This window comes from Gymnoscopelus microlampas, assembly GCF_963454915.1.
Source record: "Gymnoscopelus microlampas genome assembly, chromosome: 22".
Taxonomy (NCBI): domain Eukaryota; kingdom Metazoa; phylum Chordata; class Actinopteri; order Myctophiformes; family Myctophidae; genus Gymnoscopelus; species Gymnoscopelus microlampas.
In genome coordinates this window covers 12099370-12114022 of record NC_139959.1, presented here as the reverse complement: position 1 = coordinate 12114022, position 14653 = coordinate 12099370, and the positions used below count along the sequence as shown (strand labels likewise).

At 42.5% G+C, this 14653-nt stretch overlaps 1 protein-coding gene across 4 annotated transcripts in view; it reads left to right on the top strand.

Annotated features, from left to right (window-relative positions):
• The window catches only part of oxsr1b (oxidative stress responsive kinase 1b), an 85620-nt gene that overhangs the window by 50551 nt on the left and 20416 nt on the right, over positions 1-14653 (top strand). For all 4 annotated transcript variants that reach the window (XM_084048060.1, XM_084048059.1, XM_084048058.1 and 1 more), the window contains exon 4: positions 437-578. In XM_084048060.1, coding sequence (XP_083904186.1) covers positions 437-578 — 142 coding nt within the window. The remainder of the gene's footprint in view (positions 1-436; positions 579-14653) is intronic.

Here is a 14653-nt window from a genome sequence, read left to right as displayed (position 1 = left end):
AAGTCAGTATCACGCTTCACTCTCAATGTTGAGCCTTTTATATGTTTGGATCCCCATTAGAGACACATGAATGAGCCTCTAGTCTTCCTGGGGTTCTGAACAAAGCAAAGCAATACAGATGTCATGTACAACAAAAAATACAAATTAAAGTAAAAACAAACAAACAATTAAAATAAAAATGAATACAAAAAGACAATTTAACATTATAAAATCAAATCCAATAGTCCAGTCAAATTAAACAAATACACAAATAACAGTTACATACTTACATACTACACAGAGTACAGAAGCAACAGATAAAGATGACAACTTTGAGCTTATATCATGTCCAGATAGTTATACAACCCAAGGTTCCAAAAGGTTCCATGTCACTCTAAGGCTGTGGCTTGTGTCTGATATTTCTTTTCTCTGTTGCCTGTGTGTTTGTTTGGGCCAGGTTCTGTGCTGGACGTGATCAAGCACATCATCTCGCGGGGTGAGCACAAGGCAGGCGTCCTGGACGAGGCTAGCATAGCCACCATGCTGAAGGAGGTGCTGGAAGGCCTGGAGTACCTTCATAAGAACGGACAGATCCACAGGTAAGAAGACTTATGGCTTCCGGACCTTATACTGGACACCAGTGGTTCTGAACCTTTTCCACAGATAAATATTGTGAAAATAGCAGCTCTACAATCTCAAAATGCCTCGAAACTTAGATCGGCTATATTCAAAACATGTGAAAAAAATGTGCCTCTTTCTTATATTATTTGACATTTTTGCCAAGGTTTGACCAGTTAGTTTCTTGATGACCTTTTATGCAGTCTTTTTTTTTTGGCATTAAAATAAAAAGCATTTTGGGACCTCCCTGGGGGTCCCAACCCACAGGTTGAGAACCACTGCTGTACAGTGTAAAACCACTGCTGTACAGTGTAAAACCACTGCTGTACAGTGTAAAACAGACCTGAGGGTCTATTACTGAGTGTGAAAATTTGACTTGTCGTCCATTCTTACACTCTTAGGTCCATTCTTAGGAGATAAACGGTGCTTGATTTTGCCGTGTAGTTGTTTGCATCTCAAAGGTTTTACCAGCCAGGCGTCAACACCTTGAGGCTTGAGTGCTGGGATTTCTCCTCCCAGTTTCTCCCCACGATTCATTATGTTTTCCTAAATATGTACTCTGGTAAAGGTCTGTTTATACAAGGACTTTAATGCTCTGCCAAAAGATATAAAATAGAATCTTTGTCACCCTCTTCCGCCTTTGATTCACGGGCTCGGCTGCGGAGGAAGGACAGGAAGTGGATTGTTGAATTGTATTGTGTGTCAGGCCAGACTGATGACCCATATGAAGGACGTGTGCAGCCTCTTTCTGCCTGTTAACCCATTAAGACCGGGGAACGCATCTGTGTATCATTTTAAGATTTTTTTGGGCTATTCAAAAATAGCAGATCTACAAGTTCATAGCGCGGCACCGAGTGCTGTGCTATGAGCTTGTAGATCTGCTATTTTTGAACATTTGTGAAAATTTGTGGCAAAATCTTGGATTATATATTTTTTTAAAGCGAACATTTGTAAAATATTTAGTTCCAGGAACCACCAGAAGCAAAGATTTGAGTTACAAATGTCCGCCAAAATAAAGAAAGAAATTCAAATATTTGCATGAGTTTCATGATTTTTCAAAAATAGCAGATCTACAAGCTCATAGCGCGGCACTCTGTGCCGCGCTATGAGCTTGTAGATCTGCTATTTTTGAATAGCCCAACGAACTCTAAAAATGACATACAGATGCGTTCCCGGTCTTAAAGAGTTAAAGGTCAAGTGAATCATTGGGATCTGTGTGAAGATGAGGTCACTGAAGGTTAACTTACAGGGCCAGTGATCCAAGAGAAGATGGACTGGATTGTAAATCTATTCATGTTTTTATGTTGAGCATACATACGACTATGAATCCATCCATCCGTACACTTACTGCTTTGTGACCCAAACACGTACTGTACAAGCTGTGCACACAGCAGCACCCACTTAGCTTAACCTTTTGTAGCACAAACCTTTTGACGGCTCGAATCAATGGACAAAATGGACTCGCTAAACAGTCTGTATGAAATGAATTATTATAGCAAAGAGCACTATTATTAATACACGAGGAGTCATTACAGGTGTGGAACATTTCAAATTTTGAATTTCATGCCTCAGGAATTTGTGTGAAAAGCTCTCTTCTAAACAGAGTTCAAGGCCTTGCTAAGTCCCTGTTATTAATTGGACCAACACAGCTAGTGGGTTGGCATTTGAAACAAGCACTGCCCTCCAGCTTTGTTTTTGTTTTGTTTGTTTGTTTGTTTGATGGCGGGGGTGTTATTCTTGTGGCTTTTTTTTTGCCTTTATTTGATAGTATTCACTGTGTAGAGAGACAGGAAATATAGAGAGAAAGTAGCGGAGGGACTTGCAGCAAATAGTCCAGGCGGCTGGGAATCGAACCAGGGATTTGCTGTCAGTAGGGGTGTGCCGATATATCGTCCCGCGATATATCGCGATACGTTTTCGTGACGATATGTATCGTTTTGAAAAGAAATATATTGTTTTGAAAACAAATTAAAAAAAATATATATATATATATCTTTTTGCAATAATAATAATAATGCAAAAACAGAAGTATTTGTTTGCATTTGCTCCCCCCCCCCCCCCCCATATATTTTCATAATAAAAAAGTGCCATATCTCGTATCGTATCGATGTCGTGAGCCCAATATCGTATCGTATCATGAAATTAGTTTATAGGCACACCCCTAGCTGTCAGGCATTAGAGCCCACGTGGAATGCACCTTTAATAATTCGTCAAATCGGGTCGCCTCACTCTGCCCCCCAGCTTTTTAATGTTAATCACTCAGAGAGTTTTCCAGATGACTCTTCACTGATTTCTTCACTGTTGTACACATGGGTGGGGAAAGGGCTGTGTGTGAATAATGCATATCCTTTCAGCCTGGTTAAGTACCTCAGCTGCTCTCAAGAGTGTCGTGCCGATGGGAACGAGTAAAGAGCGATGAGGAGGAGAGGCGGAAAGAGGAAGAGAGAAATGGACGTTTCCTCCTCTTGTCTCCTCAAACAGGGGGGGGGGGTTGCTGGGACCATAATCACCTGTAGCAGATAAGCATATGTATAGGGCAGAAACCTCCTATTTCCATATTTCAACGTTAACCCATGTAGAGCTGTTGAACTTGTTACACATGTACGTTGTTATACCTTTCAAGCTGGGAACGCCTCTGGGTCATTTTTAGTTGTTGCTATATATCGCTGTTGTCGGGCAGAAACCTTGTCTCCATATTATTATTTTTTTGGTAAATTAACGCCCAATATGTGATCATACTACAGTGTCACACAATAGCATCATAAGTAGCAGATACACAAGCTCAAAACTCTGCGCTCTTCGTGCCGCCCCCTGCAACCTTGTAGATCTGCTATTGTTTAAAAATATCAAATGTTGAGTAATTTTGATTATTTTTTTTTACACAAAGTTTCTCTTCTAGGGGGGTCCCTGGCACAAAACCTTTTCAGATGGGGTCAAAATACATATCTATTTGGGGGAGGGGGTCCTTGGCACGAAAACGTTTGGTGAACTACTGCTGCAAGGTGTGGCTTGTGAGGAACGAGCACTGATACGTGACCTTCCTCCTAGCGCTGTGAATGGGTTGACATGCTCTGAGAGAGAGAGAGAGAGAGAGAGGGAGAGAGGCCTTGGCTTAGGTTCAGTCAGTGTGCTGTAGAAAAACATGATCAGTTGATCAGTGTCCGTGTGTGTGTGTGTGTGAGTGTGTGTGTGTGGGTCGGTGGGTGAGTGTGGGTGTGTGTGCACACGCTTGTATCACTTGTGAGGGCCAAATGTCCTCTCAAGTATAGCAGAATTGGACCATTTTCCTGCTCCTCGCACAAGAGAGATGTTTGTTTTAACAGATATGTGGAGTTAGGCTTACAATTAGAAAACAGGTTCAGGTCGGGGTTATAAGGTCGGGGTTATAACTGTACTTAAAGGGGAATACCACTCATTTTCAACATTGAACTATGTACGACATAGTTCAATGTTGAAAATGAGTGGTATTCGCCTTTAATTTACGTGATGGTGTTGCACGTAACTTAACTTAAATGTTGATGTCCTCACATGGCTGTGTGCGTGTGCGTGTGCGTGTGCGTGTGCGTGTGCGTGTGCGTGTGCGTGTGTGTGTGTGTGAGAGAGAGCTGGATCATATGAGTCAGGGCCTCAGGCTAGGGGTGATAGAGAGAGTTGAGGGTGAGTTGGGAGGGAGCAAGAGAGAGAGAGAGAGAGAGAGAGAGTGTCACATGATAGGCCCTATCTAGCCCAGCACAGCAGAATGCAATTAGAACCCTGGGGCCATGAAGGCTGTGGGCTCACTCAGAGACATTTACCACAAGCAAGTGAACTTCTCCACCTCCTCTTTGACAGCAGCCTGAGAAGGTCCTGACACGGAGATTCACAGATAACACTTGTTGTTTTTAAGGATTTATTTTTGGCAAAAGTATGCTTTTTTCAGTTTTTCCCAACCTTGGGGGGGGGGCTGGCAAAGGGGGGAGGGGGGTTTGGTGCCTCGTCTGTTTTTGTGATAGTAAAAATAAAAAAATAAAAAACAACTTTCTTTCATCCAGAGTAAAACATCGTCTATAGCTGTCCTTGCCAGCGATTCAGAGCGTTTTCACTAACCTTTGAAAAACCATAGAATGTTATTCTTCACAATGATCCATCAATGTAGGTTGTTTTTGTTAAAAAGCAATAGAAAGCAGAGAAAAGGGCATTTTCAAAAACAGCCAAAGTAGCAGATCTACAAACTCACGACCCGTTGCATCGTGACACGTTGTGAGCTTGTAGATAGGCTATTTACGCTCTTTGTCCTATGACAAGTATATAGGGCTGAAGTGGTTAACATGTCTGAAAAAAAGCATGTGTGTGTACGTGTGTGTGTGTGAAGGACTTCAGATTGTGTCTGATGTAAGAAGGAGGGGGTCCAAGGAAAAAATGATTAAAGCAGTGGTTCCCAACCATGTTTCATTGGAGCCCCCCCCCTTCTTACATCTATTTATAGTAGAGAGACAGGAAATCAAGAGCAGAGGAGAGACACACGAGACAAGACAGGGGGTCTGATTTGAACCTGGGTCCTTATGCCCACTTGGAGCATATTATGGTTTGCTGTCAGACAGAAACTATGTCAGCTATGTCCAAAATATTAACTTTTCAGGAAATGAAAATATATATATATATATGTTTTTAGAACAACAACACTGCCTCATTAAAGTTGGTATGGTGACTTCATACATTGTCAGAGAATGTGTCCTTATATTATCATCACTTTACCCAAGTGCAGCTCAAGTGCAGTTAGGAGATTTTTGACCATTAATGGTGAGATAGTTTTTTTCCCCGTCTGACAACTATCCCAACAATTTGGTTTGAATGACAGTTTAATGATCCAATGGAGTTTTTTTGAGGTTTAGTCAGAAGAGCTTTTTAATACTTTTCATTGGTTCAATATTTGTAAAACCCACACACAGATTTAGCCTATTCATTAAGACCTGAAGCCGATTCTGCAAATGTCTTCTAAATCCCAACAGTATTCTGAAAAACCTATGTTTCTATATCAGTGGTGCTCAAGGTTTTTCATGTCAAGGACCCCCAAAATGTATATGTATTTGGCCGCAGACCCCCATCTCAAAATATTTTGTTCCAGGGACCCCCAGAAGCAAAGATTTGAGTTAAAAATCTTGCCTTAAAACTATATATTCTAAGATGTGCACACATTTTCAAGATTTTCAAAAATAGCAGATCTACAAGCTCGTAGCGCGGCACTCGGTGCCGTGCTATGAGCTTGTATATCTGCTATTTTTGAATAGCCCAAAGTGTAAAATAATGCTTTTTAGCTCAAATCAAAAAGTCACACAGATGCGTTCTAGGTCTTAATGTGGTCTGTGCACCAACGACGGTCTGTGCAGCAACTGGCAAAACCACCAAGTCACCCACTGTGACACTTGTGCATCAACCCTCCATCCTCTTCCAGGTAGATGGCAGTAGAAGGATGGCACTGGATTGTGATATTAATATTCACCTCCTTGATAGATTGATGGTTTCATACCGGTAAAAATAGGACCGATCCTGTGGTGCGCCTGGAAGATTAAATCCGTCTCATCTCCAGAAGTCCACCGGCAAAAAAGAAATCCATCTCCGGAGGACCGTTAAAAGGGGGAGGATCCAGCATGCATATTGCTTCATATCTGCTATACAGTATATTAATGATCAACTCGCAGCTGCGGGAATGTCACCTCTGGGATCAGAAGGGCTCATCCGCGCTAGAGTAATAGCCATGTCGTTAGAGATCATCCTCCAGGGAGCATGAATGCGCTCGGCAAGCTTCATGGCAACCTGGCCGTTAGATTTTGAGATATCTGGTGTGCAAGCGGAAACTTTGGCCTATGTATGGCACTAGAGGAAAGGCCGTTAGGTCACCAACATCAGTTAGGAGCCATCCTCTGGGGGCAGGAAGGTGCACAGCAATCTAGCTGTTGCTTTTGAATCATCTATGTGCAATCGATTGCACATAGAATCGACTAAGCTATGATGACTAAAACTAAGACTAAATATATTGACAATTTTGTCAACAACTGAAAACTAGACAATAATGTTTGTGAGGGACTAGTGGAGAACAGATGCAGTAGAACTAAGACAAGTAATTTTAAGTGTTTGCGCGGGTGTCGTGGCCAGAAAATAGCTGATCTACAAGCTCACAACACGCTCTGTGAGCTTGTAGATCAGCTATTTTCGGCATACAGCTAAGTATGAAGAAGGCATTAAGACGTCATCATGGCCCACCAAAATAAATGTTAGTCGACCAAATCAATTGAAGATTTTGTGAACTAAAATCTTATGATTTTTAGACTAAAACTAAAACATTTCAGATGACTAAAATATGTATTTTGATAGAATTTTGTGTCCGGTAACCTTAAGGCAAGAAATAGAGCATGCAGTTGCTCAACACTGAATCATTCATTTATTTTCTCGTTCACAACATCTGCTTTAAATATTTCTTTATAGTTGAAAGTGAGCGCAGCACAAAGAGACTTACAGTGAATCATAATGGAAGAAAACGTTTATTGCTGCACACACAGTGGCATTTATATTTACAAGAAAAGCAAAACGATTCAACCCCTACGGCTCTGTGCTATTATTTACAAGTGCAAGGATTATGTACAGAAAGGCACGCATCTCATTTACACTAAATAGCCCAGAGGCTGCTCTATTGGTCCACTACTTGTTTACATTAGTATGCTCTCGGAGCAAACGCAGATAAATCACAGTGCAATCACACAGTCTAATCTCACAGATTTCTAACACTAGCAATTAGGCTACAAACAGGAGACATCCTCACAGATACCAAAATACAATAACCCTTAAAAGCAGGGGTCTTTTTTTTTCAGGCCAAGGACCCCCTCTATATTGTATAAAATTGTGTTTCAGATTCAACTGTTTTTTGTTTGCTTGGTCTGCTCTTTTTTCCCTCTACACCTTTACCTCTGTGCCGAAAATAGCAGATCTACAAGCTCACAACGCCTCGCGCTGCGAGGCGTTGTGAGCTTGTAGATCTGCTATTTTTGGCTTGTATATAGGGTTCAAGTGGTTAAGGTAAAAAAAAAAAAAACATATCACACAAAGATTTGACAGACCCCCTGTAGTAACTCTGAGGACCCCCTAGGGGTCCCGGACCCCCTGTTGAAGACCCCTGCCTTAAAGGAGTAGTTTACCCAAAACATTCTTTTTCTTTTTCATGATTTGTCATGATTTTCAAACTTTTTCACGTAAAAAAAACAAAAAAAGCAGATCTGCTTGTAGAGCTTGTAGATCTGCTAGGCTAAAGGCTTTTTATGCCTTTATTTATAGGATAGTGGGCTGACAGGAAATGGGTAGAGAGATGGGGGGGGGGGGGGGGGGTGACACACAGCAAAGGTGGTCGGGATCGGGAGTCGAACGCGCAACACGCTGTCAAGCTGGATTACCAGCATATGTGGTATGCGCCTGGACCGTTAGAGCAGCGGGCGCCCCCCAGATCTGCTATTTTTGAATAGCCAAAAGAAATCTAAAATGACACAGATGTGTTCCCGGATTGAAGGGGTTAATTCAAAGTAATTGGTAATATGACATAATAAATATTCATGTCATATAAATATGACAGGATAGAGATGAAAGTCCACCAGCATGAAGAGCGCAGTGCAGAGAGGGAAAGCTGATCTGCTTGGAGCAGCAAAGGGCACGGAGCAGCGTGAGGGATGGACGGTCAAAGATATTTCTGCTCCCCCAGAAGGTCCCAAAGGTGGAGCCTCATAAAACCCTCCTGTTTTTACGGCCCCGCTAGCCTGGCACCAGGATGTGATGTCAGAGAGAAGGTGACCCTGCGGAACGCCAAGGTACGCCAGATGAGGACGATAAATCTTCCGGACGGTTTCATACCAACGGGGCAGTTCCCACCTGGCTACTGGCTGGCTAACTTTTCAATGGGTCATAAATTTGAGCCCCGGCGCCCCGCGTTGTCCTCTGTCATCACCTGTGTGACCGTACGTAAGGTGCTCGCGTTGTTTTCTAATGCTTGATGCGCCGTCGTCGTGTGTTTTGAAAGGTGTTGAAATGAGGCAAAAGAAGTGAGCATTCTGGAATGTATATCTCTTTGATGCTTAGGTATACCCGCTTAGTTTGGATTTGAGTGTACAGCTTAAAAAAAAAGAAGAAGAGAAGAATCGATAACGGCAGTTCTCTGAACCTGCGTGGTGGTGCATTGTGTCACCACCCCTCCTTCTTCTCTCTCCACCTCCTCTTCCTCCTCGCCCGCCTGTGAATGTTAATGACTGTCTGCAGCCTCTCTGTCAGGGAGGCAGGAGCCATTGCTGCTGCTACTGGCTGTCTGCTGCAGTGAATCACATCCTCCATGGTTCTTTTTTTTTACAGTACCTCTTGTTTCTCATCCAGGCTAATTCATTTAATCGGGAGTGGAGGAAGGCAGGCAGATGGTGTGTTTGTCTACAAGCTCATAGCGCGGCACCGAGTGCCGCGCTATGAGCTTGTAGATCTGCTATTTTTTTTAAATGGTGAAAAATTGGGGCAAATCTTTGAATATATATTGTTAAAGCGAACATTTTTAACTCAAATCTTTGCTTCTGGGGATTCTACAAAAACATTTTTATGTATATTCAAAGATTTGAAAGAATTTGTAAGATTTTTCAAAAATAGAACTTGTATATCTGCTATTTTTGAATAGCCAAAGTATAAAATGATGTTTAAAGTGGTGACACCGATGCGCTCCCGGTTTGAATGGGTTAATCACTCTTTTATGAAGAGAGTGAAAGAGTGAAAAGATGAGCCACCCCACCCCACCCTAAATTTACCGATCGAAGAGCAGAATTAATTATGACTCAGACTCAGACCCGCGGGAAGTAATGTAATGTAATGTGGCCTATCTGTGTCGTCAAAGCCACAGGGGGAAAAAGGTTGAGAATGCTTCAGCGGTCCGGGGCTTGAACCCTGGATCGCTAGCCCTGCATGTTTCATTGAATCCCGGATCATAAAAGGGACATAATAAGCCATGACGAACCCCTTGGGGGGGGTTCGTCCCCAGGTGAGCAAATGATAGAGGCGTGAAGTATTTTAGTATGCTCTGTCCCCAGGCTTTGCCTCGCACCCTCAGGTTGTCTGTCCATAGCCTTTAATCCTTAAAAAAAGTAACCTCTCAAATTACCATCAACAAATCGCCCTGTTGTATCTCGAGGTAAAACGAGGAGACGCTGTACACTTTCAATAAGCAATTGAGTCATTCCAAGTGGCACACATTTTGTTTGAACTCATTAAGACCGGGAATTTGTCTGTGTCATTTTAGATTTTAGCCATATTTTATGCTTTAGCTATTCAAAAATCTTTGAATATGTATATTTTTAAAGCAAACTGTTTTAGCTCAAATCTTTGCTTCTGGGGGTCCCTGGAACAAAATATTTTGAGATGGGGGTCCGCGGCCAAATACATTACATTTTTGGTCCACGGGCACCTAGGCTACGATGTAGCCTGACAAGCGTGTGGCGGGTTCGAGTCCCGATCCCGACGGCCTTTGCTGCATGTCACTCCCCTCTCCTGTAAGCCTACTGTCCTATCAAAAATAATGTGGGGGTCCTTGACATCAAAAAGTTTGAGAACCACTGACGTAGAAACACACGTTTTTCAGAAAACTGTTAGGATTCAGAGGACATTTTGTAGAATCGGCCTCGGGTCTTAATGGCTTAACAAAAAGTGGAGGATACCATGACCGGATGTTGTGGCCTATAGCCGCCGCGTCGGAGCAGCAGGAGCTGAAGGTCGTGGGTCGTGGTTCTGTGAGGTGGCGTTAGGACACGCTGAAGCCTCACAGCGCGCACACCGCTGAAGGGAGCGTCTGTCTGCGCCGGAGGAGTGGACGTTTCAGACGCATTCTGATCTGAAGCCCATGGCTGAAGCTGTCATGTCCGTTCTTCACCAGCACCCCCTTCCCTTCCCCTTCACCTTATATCCTCCTTTAGCGTGACGGTTCAGTTACGTAAATTAACGTGTCCAGGCACGTCGTGTGTGTATGAACCGCTTCTCTATGGCATTGGTTCTCAAAGTAGGGTCCGGGGACCCCCAGGGGTACTTGAGGGGATACCAGGGGGTCCCCAGCTAAATGATTTATAGGAACCAAATGGACCCTTATGGGTCTGTAACTCTGAGAGTGTACAAATGGAACCAAATGGACCCTAACGGGTCCATTTGGTTCCATTTGTACACTCTCAGAGTTAAATTAACATTGATTTTACAATATGAATTGGGGTCCCAGAGATATAAATGCCATTAAATGGGGGTCCGTAGCCTAATGCATGTCAAAACTGGGGGGGTCGTTAAATTACAATGATCGAGAATCACTGCTAGAGTCGTAAAAATCTTCTCTTATGGGGGCCCCTGGCTTATCTTTATAAATGGGGGTCCGCGGGCTAATAAGTGTCAATTTGGGGGTCCTTGACATGAAAAAGTTTGAGAACCACTGCTCTATGGGACTCCCTCTTTCATTGGTGTGTCACCCAGGTTGCGCCTAAACCCTAACATTTAACTTCACAAAAACTATTCCTAAACTTAACCCTAACCCTAACCTCAAAAACACTAACCCTAACCTTACAAACACCATGCCTAACCCTAACCTAACCCTAACCTTACAGAAGGTTTGCCTAAGTCTAAACAAAAACCCTGTCCACCTGGGGCGAAACACAGGGAAAAGATACTCTCCCGTTTCTCTATACAGTACGTGCGCTGAACGGCTCCTGCGCTGTCTGGAGCTGCAATTTTAAAGGAGGCGTTGAGAGAGAGCCCGGGCCAATAAGGCCGCTCTGGTTATAGTGTTGAGTCGCTCTTGAGAGTCTACGGCCGTTTCATTATTCCAGCCGCGTAGGTCCCATTTGCTCAGCGGTGTGGGAATCCCCGTGTTGGGTTTCAGCTTGCACTCCTAATATGTCACATACGCTGCATTCCATCCCGCCGTGTGCCTCCATTGCTTGCCTCTCCCATGATCCGTTTGCATTGAGTTCTGTATTGATTGCGTTGGTATGTTTACTGGAGCACTCCAATGAGCCCCTCTGCGCTCAAGTGTTCAGTGTTTATTTTAACAAAGGCTCTTAACCGCTGACCTGCTGAACTCCAGTGTGTTGTTAGCATGCTTACTTTCTCAAGCAGCTAGCCTGTAAAGATCGTGGCTCCGTGTCTTTTTTTTCGCTACATGTGAGGCCATGCTAAACTGTCTCTACACCCCCCCCCCCTTTTTTTTACTCCTTGGGGTTCTTGGAGGGGCCTCAGGGAGTCTTGTTACCTTGCCAAAGGACTTGTGAACCAACCAGTAAAAGATCTTACAACCCCTTTTTCTTCATGTGTTAAGTACTGCTAAAGTCACCACAAGGCTCTACCTTGTACCTATACCAACCCGTCCCACTAGTTCTTTGTGCCTCAGGCAGATAAGAGCCCTACAACCTGGATACAAATGTATTGAAAAAAGCTACAGAGAGAGAGAGAGAGAGAGAGAAGGGGAAGGTTATACATCAACAAAGGCCTTTTATACTGGAACCTTGGAAGACCCCCCTTTCTTCAGCAATATGCTAGCAATTATGCAGCGTGTCTTTGTAGCACCGGAATGAATTCTAAGGGCTAAAAATCATCCATGCAGTATTGTGTGTGTTCCATGTTCCCAGATTTGCAAGTAAGAGAGAAAAGGTGTACTGCAGTGGCGGTAGCAATACCACAATATAAAAATACTCTGTTACAAGTAAAAGGCCTGTGTTCAAAATGTTACTTGTGTAAAAGTACAAAAGTATTGGCTTCAAAATGTACTTAAAGTACCAAAAGTAAAAGTACTAACACGATCTACAAGCTCACAACGCGTCGCGATGCGACGCGTTGTGAGCTTGTAGATCGGCTATTTTCAAACAGCCTATGTATAAAATAGGGCTGAAGTGGTTAATGTATGTTTTATAATATGATTTATATCCGCAAAGTAACTAGTAATTAAAGTTTTCAAATTATTGTGGTGGAGTAAAAGTACATTATTTGCCTGTGGAGTAGAAGTAAAAGTACTGAAAATTGGAAATACTCCAGTAAAGTAAAACAATACCTCAAAATTGTACTTAAGTACAGTACTTAAGTAATGTATTTAGTTACTTTACACCACTGGGTGTATATACTGTACTGTAAATCTACATGGAAGCAAATAGAATTGCGTGTGTGTGCACTGACTGTACACATAATTAGTCAAAATGAGCTGCATGCTTGTCCTCTGCATAGTGACAGAGACACAGCTCAGCCCTTTTTTTTCAGTGGAAGTTGTCCTGTTATCTCGTCCTCATGACAGTCCCCCTCAAAGAGGAGTCTATTTTTACGTTCATTCAGACTCACTTTTGTTTACAGACTGACTCCCACAAGTTGCAGTATTCTACTCTAGTGCCCCCTTCTGGCAACTTGGAGAACTGCTTCTTTTTTTTCTCTCCCCAAACCTCATTCATTCACCTTCAGAATTTATTTGAGCTAAAAAGCATTATTTTACACTTTGGCTATTCAAAAATAGCAGATATACAAGCTCGTAGCGCGGCACCGAGTGCCGCGCTACGAGCTTGTAGATCTGCTATTTTTGAAAAATCGTGAAAATGTGTGCAAATCTTTGAATATTTATTGTTTTAAAGTGAACATTTTTATCTCAAATCTTTGCTTCTCGGGGTCCCTGGAACAAAATATTTTGAGATGGGGTCGGCGGCCAAATACATATCATTTTGGGGGTCCTTGACATGAAAAAGTTTGAGAACCACTGATATAGAAACATACGTTCTTTCAGAATACTGTTGGGATTTAGAAGACATTTGTAGAATCGGCTTCAGGTCTTAATGGGACCGTTAGAATAGCCGATCTACAAGCTAACAATGTGTTGATGCAGATCGGCTATTTGAACTATTTTAAAATGTTTTTTTTAAATAGTAAGAAATGCCTAAAAGGTTTAGGCATAAGTGGCAAGGCAGCGCAGAGCAAGATATAGCCTGTGACGTTACCAGTGGATATGAGACATGAGAGGAACAGAACAGAGCATAATAGGATAAGAATAGAGAACATGATGTTCAGAATCTAACGGATGCATCTCGTATCAATAAAGAACATGATGTGTCAGGACAGCAACAGATACATGTATTAAGTGCAGAGAGACGTCATTAGATGGCCATGGTAGTAGATTAACAAATGTGTTTACTGATCACAAGTACACAAACTATTCATAACAACTACCATACCTAGTTTAATTTCTATAATCAAATCCTTTGGCTCCTAATCTATGTGGTAAATCATTTCTCCCGTATTTTGTTTTGTTTGTCAACATTTGGTACCTGAAAGCATTGCCACTTTATACAAGCTCTGAGCTGGGACCAGTGTTTACTGAGATGCAACTCTGTTTAAGCTGTTAAAAGGTGAACTTTGGACCACGGTTCGGTCCACGGTGGACCAATACTTTTTTTTTCCCCCCACTAGTCCCTAGACTTGAGGGGATACCAGGGGGTCCCCAGCTAAATGATTTATAGGAACCAAATGGACCCTTATGGGTCTGTAACTCTGAGAGTGTACAAATGGAACCAAATGGACCCTAACGGGTCCATTTGGTTCCATTTGTACACTCTCAGAGTTAAATTAACATTGATTTTACAATATGAATTGGGGTCCCAGAGATATAAATGCCATTAAATGGGGGTCCGTAGCCTAATGCATGTCAAAACTGGGGGGGTCGTTAAATTACAATGATCGAGAATCACTGCTAGAGTCGTAAAAATCTTCTCTTATGGGGGCCCCTGGCTTATCTTTTTAAATGGGGGTCCGCGGGCTAATAAGTGCTAATTGGTGAGATCTGACGTTCATAGTGACAGAACACTATGCAACCAAAAAGGAAAAAAACAGAAGTCTCGCTAGACGAGATTGAAATCTCCAGATTTCAATCTCGTCTAGCGAGACTTCTGTTTTTCTGAGAATTTGTGCAAATATTTGAATATATAATATGTTTAAATAAACATTTTTAACTCAAATCTTTGCTTCTGGGGGTCCCTGGAACAAAATATTTTGAGATGTGGTCCGT